At 37.7% G+C, this 14,830-nt stretch overlaps 1 protein-coding gene and 1 pseudogene across 5 annotated transcripts in view; both read right to left on the bottom strand.

The window, feature by feature from the left end:
• The window catches only part of NUDT6 (nudix hydrolase 6), a 59,995-nt gene that overhangs the window by 6,230 nt on the left and 38,935 nt on the right, over positions 1-14,830 (bottom strand). Inside the window, exon 1 of one of the 5 annotated variants that reach the window (XM_061384254.1) lies at positions 2,901-2,934. The exons of the other annotated variants lie outside the window; for them this stretch is intronic. Within the exon in view, the coding sequence (XP_061240238.1) occupies positions 2,901-2,903 (3 nt within the window). The 5' untranslated portion in view covers positions 2,904-2,934. Of the gene's footprint in view, positions 1-2,900; positions 2,935-14,830 lie in introns of those variants that run through there. 5 annotated transcript variants of the gene reach the window in all.
• LOC133229250 (chondroitin sulfate N-acetylgalactosaminyltransferase 2-like) lies at positions 2,997-13,893 on the bottom strand (annotated as a pseudogene).

Below are 14,830 nucleotides of genomic sequence, written 5' to 3'. Positions count from 1 at the left end.
ACTAGTGGCATGGTTCCCAGGGTTTCCACAGACTGTTGATTATGTGGGTACAGAGTTCTGGCTTTCCACCCTTCCGTGTCTGCCTCAGACTTGAGATTAATTTATAAAGCACATTATGTTTTTTTTAATGTAGCGATATCTCCAAGTATATCTCAACATTAATGCACTGTCATTGGGGTTCCATTTTGAAATTGTTCCAGAAGCTACATTTCTATAGAAACTATGCAGACTTTTTTTTTTTTGTCTGCTAGGATATTAAACTTCACCACTATAAATTCTACTTCTAAAAAAGAAATGTTATGGGACAAACAAATGCTTCCCCAGAACAGAAACAAATTTTGAAAAAATCTTCACCTGGACCTGATTGTAAGTAATTGGAAATAGTTGAGCTTACAGTTAGTTCTAAGTGGTAGGCTGAGAGGCTTAAGTTTCGTGATTTGAAAAACCTGGTTAATGCTCTAGATAAAATCAATCATTGAGGGGATAAGTCTGCCTTCAACCTTTTTTTTTTTTTTACATTAAAAAATACTCCCACTATCTGGGTTTAGCTATGTAAGTAATAATAATAAATACTAGATAACATATTGAATGTTCACTATGTTCCAGACACTATGCTATGTTTTAAGAAGAACTGTACACATTTACAGTAACCCCATGAGAAACTATTCTTGTTCCCATTTTTTTCCTTTAAATTGAAGTATAGCTGATTTATAATACTGTGTTATAGCAAAGTATATAATGTATAGCAAAGTAATTGAGTTATATACATATTTTTTCATATTCTTTTCCATTATAGATTATTACAAGATATTGAATATTGTTCCCTGTACTATACAGTAAATCCTCATTGCTTATTGTTCCCACTTTAGAACTGATGAAACTGAGGACAAAAGATTTAATAATTTACCTGGAGTGACACAGCCAGTGCATAGTAAACTCATGGTTAAAATCCAGGTGATCTGATTCTAATCATCTCTTAAGAAATTTTAAAAGTTGATTTGGTATTTTCATACTAATCTTTTACCACTATTCACTGCTTTCATATACTTTTTGATCTCTTCTTCAGTTCTGATTGGAACATTCTATATAAAACCAATTAGAATCTGTTGCTTAGTCTGACATTCCTCCAGGAGTTGAGAATTTGAACTAACACCTAGTTTGGTGTCAGATGTCTGTCTACCTCTTGCCTATGAGTTCCCTATCTAGAATCTTCTGATTGGCATGAGATTTATCATTTTGTTAGTGATTTACTAAGATTTCCAGTATATTGGTCCACAGAGGAAAAATTACTGAGGAAGGAGTAAGGTTGGGCTTTGAATATTTTTTAGTTTATTATCTGTTTTCATCTTTGTTCTCTATCCAATAAAAGAATACAAAACATCTCTCTGCGTCATGTATAAAATTCCATGAACTTTTCCCTGCTAATCTTAAAAAAGAAACTTTCCACTCCCTTTTAAAATAAATATTCTGCTCAGACATTTTTGTGCCTCTTTGCCTTCTGGGTCTTACCCAGCATTCACGTATATGATCCCTCCCTACTTTGAATTAGTGAGGTCATCTAATTCCTGAAGCATATCTGACTTTTACATACTATAAAAAGGAAATTTTTTATAGTATGTAAAAAATTTACATACTATAAAAATTTACATACTATCCTTCTAAGTCATAAAAATGTGGGATTTTAAACTATATTTAGAGTAATTCCATCATAAAGAATGGTGAATGTGATAAATTCTTCCTGTACATTTGCCAATTACAAATCTGATGTTCGTATGTGTGTGTGGGTGTGCGCACGCACATGCAGGAGTGGCAAACAGAAGAGAGTGTGGATGAGGTACAGTGGTCCCATCTATCACTAAACTGCTAGCCCAAAAAGTAGGCATTATCAACAAAGGGTAACTTTTCAATGCATTCTTAATATTAACAGAGTGTTAGGTATTTTCTCTGTTCAGGCTATTTCAAGTTTAATTGCTCTGCTTCTTTTAAACCTGTCCTGAAGAAAAACTCCCAAATTTAGTGTTTCTAGAATAGATAAAGAGGAACGATTCGTTTTCTGATCCTTTTTCTATTCTTCCAGTCCCATGGACATCTTCTGTTTTCCTAAGCAAATGATTAGCTTCAAGATCTTCCCTGGGTGTGGCTGCTGAAATCCTAACTAGGAATTTGTATAAACAGCAATGCCCCCCGCCCCCCCCCCCCCAAAAAAAAAAACAAAAAACATTACTTTCTTTCAAGTCAGAAACTAATCTCTGAACAAGGGTTCAGACTTGCTAGTCTATTCCTTTCGGTCCTCTTGTACTATGTGACCTTCTCATTCCTCCCTTACTCCGAGTTGCTCAGAGAGACCTCATTAGCTTTTATTTTCATTGTTTTAACCTTTAATGTTACTGCTCTCACTTTTCAGAATTCAAAGCCACTGTACTTAGAAAATTAACTGAGTGATAGGTCTCAGGCACAGAGAAATTTATGCACAGTACAGCAGGCCAATCACTCTCTTTCTCCTACTACTACTGTATTTTCTTAATAACATTTACCACCACTTTTATATATATTTTATTATTTGTATCTCATTTAGTTGGTAAGTTGTGTCCGACTCTTATACAACCCCATGGACTGTAGTCTGCTAGGCTCCTCTGTCCATGGGATTTCCCAGGCAAGAATACTGGAGTGGGTTGCCATTTCCTTCTCCAGGGGATCTTCCAGATGAGGGGATAGAACATGCATCTCCTGGCTTGGCAGGTGGATTCTTGACCACTGAGCCACCAGGGAAGCCATTTGTATCTTACCTATTTGAATATAAGCTCCAGATGTAGAAACCTTGCTTTGTTCACTGATATTTACCTAGTGCTTAAAACTCATGAACTCTCTAATGTTTAGTGAATGAATGAAAAGGTCCCTACCATTAATTCAGCTCTTGAGCACCAGGTTTACAATGTCAAGTCACTGTTAGGTCTTGACAGTGATGGGGCAGCAGTAAAAGAACTGTATGGGTAGGAAAGGAGAAAGGACATGTTTAAAGTATCATTTTAGCTTTGAGTCTGAGTGTACATTTGCTTACAGTGAAGGTTAAACTTTCCTCCCTAAGACATGCTTGACACTAATGCCTAGGAGGAGTGAATCACTTAAAGAAAAACCGGCTCAGATGTCTGAAAATATGCTTATTAGTTATTTATGGCTAATAGCTATCATCAGGGCTTCCCTGGTGAGTCACATGGTAAAGAATCCGCCTGCAATGCAGGAGACCTGGGTTTGATCCTTGAGTTGGGAAGATCCCCTAGAGGAGGGCATGGCAACCCATTCCAGCATTCTTGCCTAGAGAATCTCCATGGACACAGGAGCCTGGCAGGGTACAGTCCACCGAGTCTCAAAGAGTTGGACATGACTGAGCGACTAAGCATAGCACAGCTATCATCAACCTCAGATAGACAGATGATACCACTAATGGCAGAAAGTGAAGAAGAATTAAAGAGCCTCTTGATGAAGGTGAAAGAGGAGATGTGAAAAAGCTGGCTTAAAACTCAACATTCAAAAAATGAAGACCACGGCATCTGGTCCTGTCATTTCATGTCAAATAGATGGGGAAAATGGGGAACCAGTGTCAGATTTCATTTACTTGGGCTCCATAATCAATGCGGATGGTGACTGCAGCCACAAATTTAAAAGACACTTGCTCCTTGGGAAGTATAGTTATGACAAACCTAGACAGTGTATCAAAAAGTAGAGATACCACTTCGCTGACAAAGGTCCAGATAGTCAAAGCTATGGTTTTTCCAGTAGTCACGTATGGATATGAGAGTTGTACCATAAAGAAGGTTGAGCACTGAAGAACTGATGCTTTCTAACTGTGGTGTTGGAGAAGACTTGAGAGTCCCTTGGGCAGTGAGATCAAACTACTCAATCCTAAAGGAAATCAACTGTGAACATTTTTTGGAAAGGCTGATGCTGAATCTTTTGGCCACCTGATGTGAAGAGCCAACTCACTGGAAACAACCCAGATGCTGGGAAAGATTGAGGGCCAGAGAAGGGGGTGACAGAAGATGAGACGGTTACTGACTCAGTGGACATAAGTTTGAGCAAACTCAGGGAGATAGTGAAGGATAGGAACACCTGGCATGCTGCAGTTCATGGAGTTGCAAAGAGTCAGACACAACTTAGCAACTGAACAACAACAGCAACAATAGCTATCATGCTTAAATTCCACCTAAAACCAAAATAATTACATTATAATTAATATAACAGCATCTCACTTTATACTTTTTATTACAACATTGAGCTATATAAGAATACTCAGTTTTCACATTTTATTACTCCATTAGATAAATCTGGTTATAACAAAAAAATCAAAATCCTAAGTAAGAGTATCACTTCTATTTAATCCACAAAGAAACCAAAGTCTTATATTAATATAATGTGAATTTGTTTCTAACTTTTGCCAATCCCAGCTGCCTAGAGGCATAAGGGGAATCATGATTAGATTCTGAGAAGCAGTACTTTCTTATTCTTAAAGAACCAGTCATTGGCAAGACTGAAAATCAGCAAATGAAGAATCTGGATGCCCAATGCTCTAGTTTGGTGGTTCTCAAACTTGACCATGCACCTAAATCACCTGGAGGGCTTGTTAACACATCAGTTGTTGAGTAGTATCCCCAGAGTCTGAAATCAGGCCTGGGGGTGGAGCAGAGGTGTGAGCACATGTGGTTTCCAAGAAGTTGATGCTATTACTGTCCCTCAGTTTCAAATTCACCCTCCATGCTCTGCCTAGTGATGCTAGAGCTGGGACTTCACTAACTAGTTTGTTTTGCCAACTGACTCCCTTAAGCCTCTACCAACAGACCGCAGAGCTGGGGGAGGAAGAAAGGAGAAAGAAGGCTCCTCCTGTCTGCTTCCTGTGCCTTTTCCACGTGCCTGTGGGTCTTGTATCGCTTCAGCATGTTGCTTCATTCTGGCAGTGGCAGGGCCTTCCCATAGCAACAGTCACATCCACTTTGCAGTTTTCTAGCATTTCCTACCTAAGCTTCATTGTGCCCTCTCTTCAAAGGTATCAGAAAGCTGATGCTTCATTTGCAGAGGTCTGGGCCCCATGTCCTCCGAGTTCAGAGACAACAACAGGAGTTGAACAGCATTTCTTATTAGAGATTTAATTAGCTATGGGCAGTCCCAGATGAAGGGATGCACAACCTACCAGAATGGCATAAAGATGACTTTAAACCACAGACATCTAAGATACAACAAGATGTAGAAAGAAGCCTTTCCTGAGATTCCCTTTATCAGATTAAAGGGAAAGCATTCTGAGAATGAAGCTGCCATAAATCCCTTCTAGGGGAACTTCCAGCCAGGAAGGAAACTAACCTTTAGTACCTGGTGAGAAACTGTATACACATACTTTATCAGAAGCTGCCATACCTTCTAAAATTACTCTAGCTCCTTCACTTAATCATCTTCCTTTTCTCCAGAATACTTTTTCTTCACACTTTTGTTCTAACCTCTCTTCTTGTACTACTAAAGTATCACTGCTGGTACCTGAATTGAATGAAATTGTTAATCTCAGCAACAGACAAAGGCATCTGTACTATATATTAAAAAAAAAAACAAAACTATCTCCCTAAAAACAAACCCCATTCAAGTGAAGTTTTGTATCCTAATATATAGGTATTGCCATACAACTACTGACTCCCTCAAATTCAGGTATTAATTCATTTTATGTTTTCATTTGCTTTATTTTAATGAACAGATTCCTCTCGAGGCTTAAATTCTCATTCAGTTGTGTAATGATGAAAAAGTTATTCAAAGTTTTTCCGAAAAATGGAGATGATAGTATGGGAAAATTTTTGTGGAAATATTTTATGTCATCACAGTGATCATCATTTATGTGATTTTATTTCTATTAAATAGCAAAACATGATGGAATTAATTTTTTTTTAGCCTGAAAACCTCATCATCAGGATCAGGAATGTGTACTATAACAGAAGAAAAGGTGACTCGGGGAACGTCAAGTGTTAGCAAATGGTTAGTTATGAATTTTTACGAGGCTGGAAGCCATAGCAGAGCTGGTGCTACCACTTTACCTGGGTTTTTAATCCTCTTCAGATATGGTTCCAAGAGATACCAAATAAACCATTTAGGAACTTATGCAGAGTTATTTACTCAAAAGTCTCCCCAGCTTAAAGGTATGACCTTCAATTGACCCTAAAGGCAATTGATACCCCAAAGAATCTGGAGGCAGAAGATGGAAAACTCTCCACTTGTGTCTTTGTAAGTAAATGTTACAGGATGAATAATGGCTAAAACAATGCCACTTTGGATAGGTCTCTTGGAATTTTTGTTTAGTCATTAAGTCTTGGGTCTCCCTTTGTTTCTTGACTACCTTGGAAAACACTAGCAATTATTTCTTTGAAAATGAGATGAGCAAAACTAGAGAAGCACTGATTGCAGTCATGATTAACTGAGAATCAGAGTTTTTAGTCATTTATAGTGGAGTTTATGCAAATTTATACATACTTTTGACCACAGTCCTGTTTTAAAAATGTAGCTCAACTCAATTCTTTCCTTTTCAATTGCTGTAATACAGATTGCTCTGGAAGTTTGATTTCTCCAAACTGAACCTGTTAAATCATGTTTTGACAGATCTTATAAGGGAAAAAAAACACACCCCCCCAAAACATCATGCGGTCTAGGTTTGGAGTAAGACAGGTCAGCCCTAACTGCCGGGGAAGCCCTTTTCTTTTTTTCAGACTGCAACCCAATTTTTAATATTTTTAGACTTAGGTTTGTTTTCTATGAATTTCCATGTTTTAATAAATGAGTAATTATATAAATAGATTCTTACTTGGTTGATCTACCAAACCTGAAAAACTGCTTAGAGTGGAGACATCATGTTAGCCTGGCTGTCTTTCATTCTCTGTTGAAGTCCTTAATGAAATTTTATTTGACAAAGTCATTTCCAAAATTGTGTTATTTTAATATCTTAAAAGTTTACCCTTTTCAAAACCAGATTACATCTGGTACCCTGCTATATATGTACATAAGAGGATAGGGAGCATTACAGTACTGGGGTATTTAATTTGTGATCACCAAATCTAACTCAATTTCATAAATGGTGCAAATTAGGTCCCCAGAGGCTCATAGATATGCCCAGAGTTGTTTCTTTGAACCCAGGTCTCCTGACCCAATTTTGTTTGTACAACTTCTTATGTCACCTGAGCCTAAAAAAGAATAAATAAATTTTGGTGATACTGCTGGTTCTTCAAATGCATGGAAAAGACAATTAAAGGGATACACTTAAAAGACAGTAAAACCTTTTATAATATCTCTTTAGAAGTGTTTTTTATATACCAAAGTATAGATTTTTTTCAAACTTAGCAAAAGAAATGAACCAATTTATGTTACTTGTATATCCTTGTATGGAATCTGTCAATAATGTAATGTTTGGGCATATCATTCATCTGCCATATTGCAGAGAGTTACAATACTTTAGTATAAGCCAATTTAACTGAACAAAATCCTAAATAAGTTCTCTGACCTTAGGTACTCAATTATATATAAGCCCCTTTGGTCTAAGGGTTGTAAGACCTGAATGATAAAATGATAAAATAATGACTACAGGAACTCTTCTTTTGTGGGTTAGAGTAGGATAAGTTAAAGAACATCTGTTGTCCCTCCTAATTTCATGGAGAATAGGGAAATAGCTGTATGTCTGTGAAACTGTTACTCAGTGTTTGAAATTGAATGTGAAGAGAATCAGGGCTTATTACTTTCAAACAAAATGAGTTATTTTAGGTTTTGACTAAATTTTTTTAAACAATTACTCTGAAACTGCACTGACTAGACTGGTTCCACTACTACATTATCTGCATGATTTTGGGTAAATAGCCCCTCTATATGCCTTTCACCCTATCTCTAGTTTCTAGATCTAGCAGTTTACCCTATGGTAAAAGATCCCTGTGAGATAAACAACATAATATAATCCTGAATATAATTTCTTATTCACCTTGTCTCATTACCATAATTTATACCTCAATTAAAGCATCATTCTATCTGCAAGTAATATATTTCTTTAAAATATTCTGTAATTTAGATTTCCATTTAGATAAACTTCTCCTCTTCCTCTTTTCTCAATCACTGTAACCTTATGGTATACCTCATTAAATTGTTTTCTCCCTTCAGTGAAACTCCCTCGAAACTCAAACTAATAATGCAAATACAGATGGAGCAAAATTAACATATTAGAAGAAAAGGATAAAAAATACATATGGATCCATGCTGAGACAATACAAAACAAAAACCACATACCACTATGCTATGAGGAGGATCCTGAGCGCACCCTGGCCCAGGTTAACTGATGTTCTCAGACATCCCAGATGTTCCCAGTGTCCTGCACTTTAATATAATTAACTGCTCCATTAAAGATGTTTCTATGTCTATTTCTGTTTGTTCAAAACAGTCTATAGCAACTTTGACTCCTAATCCTGAACATGACAATAAAGCAGTACCACATTATGTTTTTAGTCAAGTCATAGATTATAACCTAAGTATTTTCAACTCTTACTCATCTGTTTAAAACCAGACATTTAGGGAGCTAAGCAACATAACTGGTTGGAGATTTCAGATATATCATTTAACTATCCTCTGCTTCAGTGAGAAAGGATCCCTAAAGCTACTGATGAAAAATCTTCAATTAAAAATCAAGCAGGCTGACTCAGTGGTGGGCAGGTGAAGAACCTTTGCCCACAAAATCATCTATAACACTCCAGTTTTCTTTGCAAGACCAGGCTGCTCCTGACCCACCATTACAACACAACCAGGGTTCACATCAGAATATGAAGTCGAATAGACACTAATTCAAAACTACTTTTGGAACAAATGTCAGATTTTGATCTGTCAATGGTTCCATAGTGCAGTTGTCTTACAAAGCAGAGGCTCTGCATCACAACACTTGACTTTTCCTCCACTGAACATACCAAGTTAAACTGCTAAAGTAAAATAAGGCCTGAAAGAGGTACTGCATTTGAAATTATAATTAAGGCTGAATAAATACGGCTGGCTTGTGGTTCAAACTAATGTGCCAGTGATTATGTTAACCAAGTTTCGCTTTTTGTCCTCTAGCCTGTTTGTGAAGATGGTTTTCTCTCTCCTCCCAAGACCAGCATTCCCAGATGTGAGAGTGAGGCCTCCTTCATGGCTTTGGACTAGATACATATATGGTGGTGCTCAAAGGTTAACTTATCAGCACAGCGTTTCTCACGACAGAGTGCAAAAGACCAGGAATGGGCGTTTGCATCACAGTTAGGTCACCATGAAAGTATTTTCAATGAAAATGAACATCTTATCCACCCCCACCTTCTACTTCGATGTCAAATCCACCAACAGTTAGGTGGATGAATACTGAAAGTCATTCCAAAGCCAAAGAGCTTGCCAAAAGCTGGACCCCTCTTCATGAACCAGTTGCTGCTCCACAAGTGGCAGAACATCCTGACTGGCACAAATGATGGCAGGGTTGTAAAGACAGTACCACAGGGTGAAACACCCTTCTTACTTGGTTCAGCATTTAACTGGCAGCTGTTAAGGTATTCAGCTGATAAATATGTATCAACATCACAAAAAAAACATGAAGATCTTTCCCTGTTTCTCAAGCTCAGACACCTACATTTAGTCCTTATCTATGATTAAACTCTTCATTCAATGAGACCAAAAAGGTGTTAATTGTGAAAATTAGACTCATCTGCTACAGATTTTAGGCTAGAACAGACTCTAGATTAGTCCTTCTTTACAAAATATATCACTGTGAGATTAATTCTCTAGTCCTGATGCATATATACATCCCTGAAGTTCTGCATAAACTGTGCCAATACTTGAGTTCTTCTAGCAAGTGGCAAAATAATATTAATCATGGATCTAGTGGTCAATCATCTGATTCTTCACTTTCATGAGAGGTCAAAAAGGGTGGGAAGAGGATCGATCACATGTCTATACACTGTAAGATCTGTTTTCTTCAAAAAAGAGTTCATAATGTGTGCCCATATCTCTCAGTGTAATAATACCCTTCTATGATATAATTTTCATTAAATATCAGTTTCTCTCCAAGAGTACCATCCTCATCTTCCTATTCATCATTTTCATCTTCATGATTAATGTCCTCTAAGCAAGCTTCAATAATTGCTACCAATTCATCTCACTTCAGTTCAGTTCAGTTCAGTCACTCAGTCGTGTCCGACTCTTTGCGACCCCATGAATTGCAGTACGCCAGGCCTCCCTGTCCATCACCAACTCCCGGAGTTCACTCAAACTCACGTCCATCGAGTTGGTGATGCCATCCAGCTATCTCATCCTCTGTTGTCCCCTTCTCCTCCTGCCACCAATCCCTCCCAGCATCAGAGTCTTTTCCAATGAGTCAACTCTTCACATGAGGTGGCCAAAGTACTGGAGTTTCAGCTTTAGCATCATTCCTTCCAAAGAACACCCAGGACTGATCTCCTTTAGAATGGACTGGTTGGATCTCACTTATCTTTCTTTTTAAAATTTATTTATTTTTAACTGGAGGATAATTGCTTTATAATATTGTGTTTCTTTCTGCCATATAGCAACATGAATCATCCATAGTATAGGTATGTCCCCTCCCTCTTACACCTCCCTCCCACCTTCCACCCTACTTCTCTTTTCTAACAGGCTTTTCCTTAGGATAGTGAGTGAGATTCATTACCAACTGCAATACTTTCATTGCAGTAAAACATTCAAAGGGAATGACTCCATAAGGTAGTCTGGGTCCTATGCTAACTTCAGCTTTATCAATTTGAGAATGAAGAGACTCCAAAAGATCCTAGGTAGTTGTTCTTTATTGCCTTGATAGCCTTTGCTATTAGCCCTTATAATATACTCTAACAATAACATCTTCTCACTCATTTCCTGTAATTCTTCTTTTAATTGGGACATTTAGCCTTTCAGACTGGTTGCCCAGTTTGATAATGTTCTCACTTATGTAGGAGGGTTTGATAAAACTCTGCCATAACTTTCCATAATGATACTAGTAAGAGATGCATTTGCAGTCTCGGGGGCACATTCCATAAAGTGCAAAAATAATAAACTGGAGACTAAAGAGAGACCTAACAGCAGCCAGTAGGTCCTGCTGTGAAGAATCAATCATTTTCTAGGCATTCTTATTAATGTGAACTTGCCTAATGAGATAAGTGCTTTACTTGTTCATACCTTTAGCAAAACGTTATCAAAAACTACAAGAGTCAAGGAAAGACATTACATAATGATCAAGCGTTCAACCTAAGAAGATACACAGTTGTAAATATATATGCACCCAACATAGGAGCATCTCAATATATAAGGCAAATGCTAAAAGCCATAAAAGGGGAAATCAACAGTAATACAATAATAGTGGGGAAAATTAACACCCCACTCACATCCAATGGACAGATCATCAGGCAGAAAATTAGTAAGGAAACACAAGCCTTAAATGATACATTAGACCACACAGACTTGACTGATATGTTCAGGACATTCCATATGAAAGAAGCAGAATACATTTTATTCTCAAGAGCACATGAAACATTCTCCAGGTTAGATGACATACTGGGCAACAAATAAAGCCCTGATAAATTTAAGAAAACTGAAATCATACCAAACATCTTTCCTGATCACAACACTATGAGATTGGGAATCAACTACAGGAAAAAAAAAAAAACTGTAAAAAACACCAATACATGGAGGCTAAAAAGCATGCCACTAAATAACCAAGGATCACTGAAGAAATCAAAGAGGAAATGGAAAACAGAAAACCTAGAGACAAATGGCTATGAAAACAAGACAATCCATAACCTATGGGACATGACAAAAGCAGTTCTAAGAGGCAAGTTTATAGCAATACAATCTTACCTCAGGAAACAAGAAAAATCGCAAATAAACAACCTAACCTTACACTTAAAACAACTAGAGAAAGAACAAACAAAAGCCAAAGTTAGAAGGAAAGAAAGTATAAGGATCAGAGCAGAAATAAGTGAAACAGAGGCAAAGAAAAAAACAGCAAACATCAATGAAACTAAAATCCGGTTCTCTGAGAAAATAAACTAAACTGATAAAACCTTTAGGCAGACACATCAAGAAAGGGAAAGGCCTCAAATCAATACAATTAGAAATAAAAAGCAGAAGTTACAATGGACATCACAGAAATACAAAGGATCATATGGGCTACTACAAGCAACTATATGCCAATAAAATGGACAACCTAGAAGAAATGGACAAATTCTTAGAAAAGTATAACTGTCCAAGAACAAACCAGGATGAAATGAAAAATATAAACAAACCAATCACAAGTACTGAAATTAAAATTATGATTAAAAATCTACCAACAAAAGTTCAGGACCAGATGGCTTCACAGGTGAATTCTATCAAACATCTAGAGACTAGTTAACACTTATTCTCAAACTCTTCTCAAAAATGCAGAGTAAATAATAATCCCAAGCTCATTCTACACAGCCATCATCACTCTGATACCAAAACCAGACAGATACCACAAAAAATCTTTTACAGGCCAATAACACTAATGAACATAGACACAAAAATCCTCAACAAAATACTAGCAAACCGAATCCAACAGTGCATTAAAAGGATTATACACCAGGATCAAGAGAGATTTATTCCAGAGATGCAAAGATTCTTCAATATGTGCAAACCAGTGTGATATACCATATTAACAGACTAAAAAATAAGCATCATCTTAAGAGATGCAGAAAACACTTTTGATCAAATTCAACATCCATTTATGATAAACATTCCAGAAAGTGGGCATGGGGCTAGGGAACTTACTGCAACATAATAAAGGCCATTTGTGACAAACCCCTGTCAAACTCCTTTCTCCAGAGGGTGTGATGGTTGGATGGTATGACCAACTCGATGGACATGAGTTTGAGCAAGATCCAGGAGATGGTGAAGGATAGGGAAGCCTGGTGTGCTGCAGTCCATGGGGACGCAAAGAGTCTGACATGACTAAGCGACTGAACAACAATGACAAACCCAGAGCAGACATGATTCTCAAAGGTTAAAAACTGAAAGGATTTCCTCTAAGATCAGAAACAAGACAAGGATGTTCACTCCACTTTTATTCAACATAGTTTTGGAAGACCCAGCCACAGCAATGAGAGCAGAAAAATAAAAAGGAATCTAAATTAAAAAAAGAAATAAAACTGTCCCTGTTCACAGATGAAATGATACTATACATACAAAATCCTAAAGAAAACTACTAGAGATCAATGAATCTGGTAAAGCTGCAGGATACAAAAATAATACACAGAAATTCATTGCATTTCTATACATTAACAATGAAAGATCTGAAAGAGAAATTATGAAACAATCCCATTTACCACTGTATCAAAAAGAATAAAATGTCTAGGAATGAACCTAAGGAGGCCAAAGACGTGTACCCAGAAAACTGTAAGATACTGATGAAAGAAATCAAAGATGATACAAACAGATAGAGAGCTGTACCATGTTCTTGGATTTTAAGAATAAATATTGTCAAAATGACTGTATTACCCATAGTGATCTACCGATTCAATGCAATCTGTATCAAATTACCAATCCATTTTTCATAGAAGTAGAACAAAATATTTTACAATTTGTATTGTCAGCCATGGCAACTGCCATGGGTGCTTACCATCTACCTTTACAAGGATTAAATCATGTGCTGCAGCTGCTGACTTTCAACAACCCTTGAAGGAGTTCAGGGTGGAGAGCAGAAATGAAGCACTCTGTGCCTGGGAACTGGCAGGACAAGTCTTGAGATAGTTTGTACTCTCCATTCATCAAAATCATATTACACTGTCCTTTTCCTCTACCTGTATGGAACAGTTTCTCAGCTATCTGAGGTACTGTCTCCTGAGATGCAGTCCTCATTTTTGCCCCAAATGGAAAAAAAAAAAAGACACGAAGTGAGTGTTGCGAGAAGTTTTAAGTTGACAGTTATGGTGACGCTGATGAAGGGACCCAGAGTGGACTTCTCTCCTCTGCCTGAACTCTAGAAGGAACTGGATGGAGCCTTGGTAACCAGCAGAGCCCCCTTGTACCTGTACACCTTTTCAGAGTGTAGACAAATTTGCTAAGTCTCTCCTGGTTCTTGGATCTCCTGTATTGGTTGGTGATTCTGAGTTTTATTTGAGGTAGAACAGGTTCATGCCCCCTCCCAGCTGAAAGATATTTTTTCGGGGAGGAGCTGGTTGAAAGATACCAAGGAATACCCACTCAGCTGGAAGATAGGAGAGGGGCTAGATGAAGGATACCAGAATTTGCTCAGCTGTAGAAGACTGAATGGTCTGTGCTGGGTGGTGAGGTAAGAGGCTGATCTGATGCTTTTACAAGGGACGTCAATCAGGAAGTCAGCCTCTATATAAAACCTCAGCCAGGGTTATATACATACAAAACTTATACTTGCAAGTACCTACTTGATTGGGGAAAGTAATGGCACCCCACTCCAGTACTCTTGCTTGGAAAATCCCATGGACGGAGGAGCCTGTTAGGCTGCAATCCATGGGGTCGCTAAGAGTCGGACACGACTGAGCAATTTCACTTTCACTTTTCACTTTCATGCATTGGAGAAGGAAATGGCAGCCCACTCCAGTGTTCTTGCCTGGAGAATCCCAGGGACGGGGGAGCCTGGTGGGCTGCTGTCTATGGGGTCGCACAGAGTCGGACACGACTGAAGTGACTTAGCATAGCATAGCATACTAAAGGAGACCCCAACCTAAAATGACCAAATTGGGATTCTTCTGATATTCCAAAACTGATATTTTTACATACAGTTAGAAAAAGCTGGCTATAAGATCACACAGACTGA

Source organism: Bos javanicus, chromosome 17, assembly GCF_032452875.1.
Source record: "Bos javanicus breed banteng chromosome 17, ARS-OSU_banteng_1.0, whole genome shotgun sequence".
NCBI lineage: Eukaryota > Metazoa > Chordata > Mammalia > Artiodactyla > Bovidae > Bos > Bos javanicus.
The sequence above is the reverse complement of the archived record's forward strand: the minus strand, read 5'-3'. Positions and strand labels throughout refer to the sequence as shown.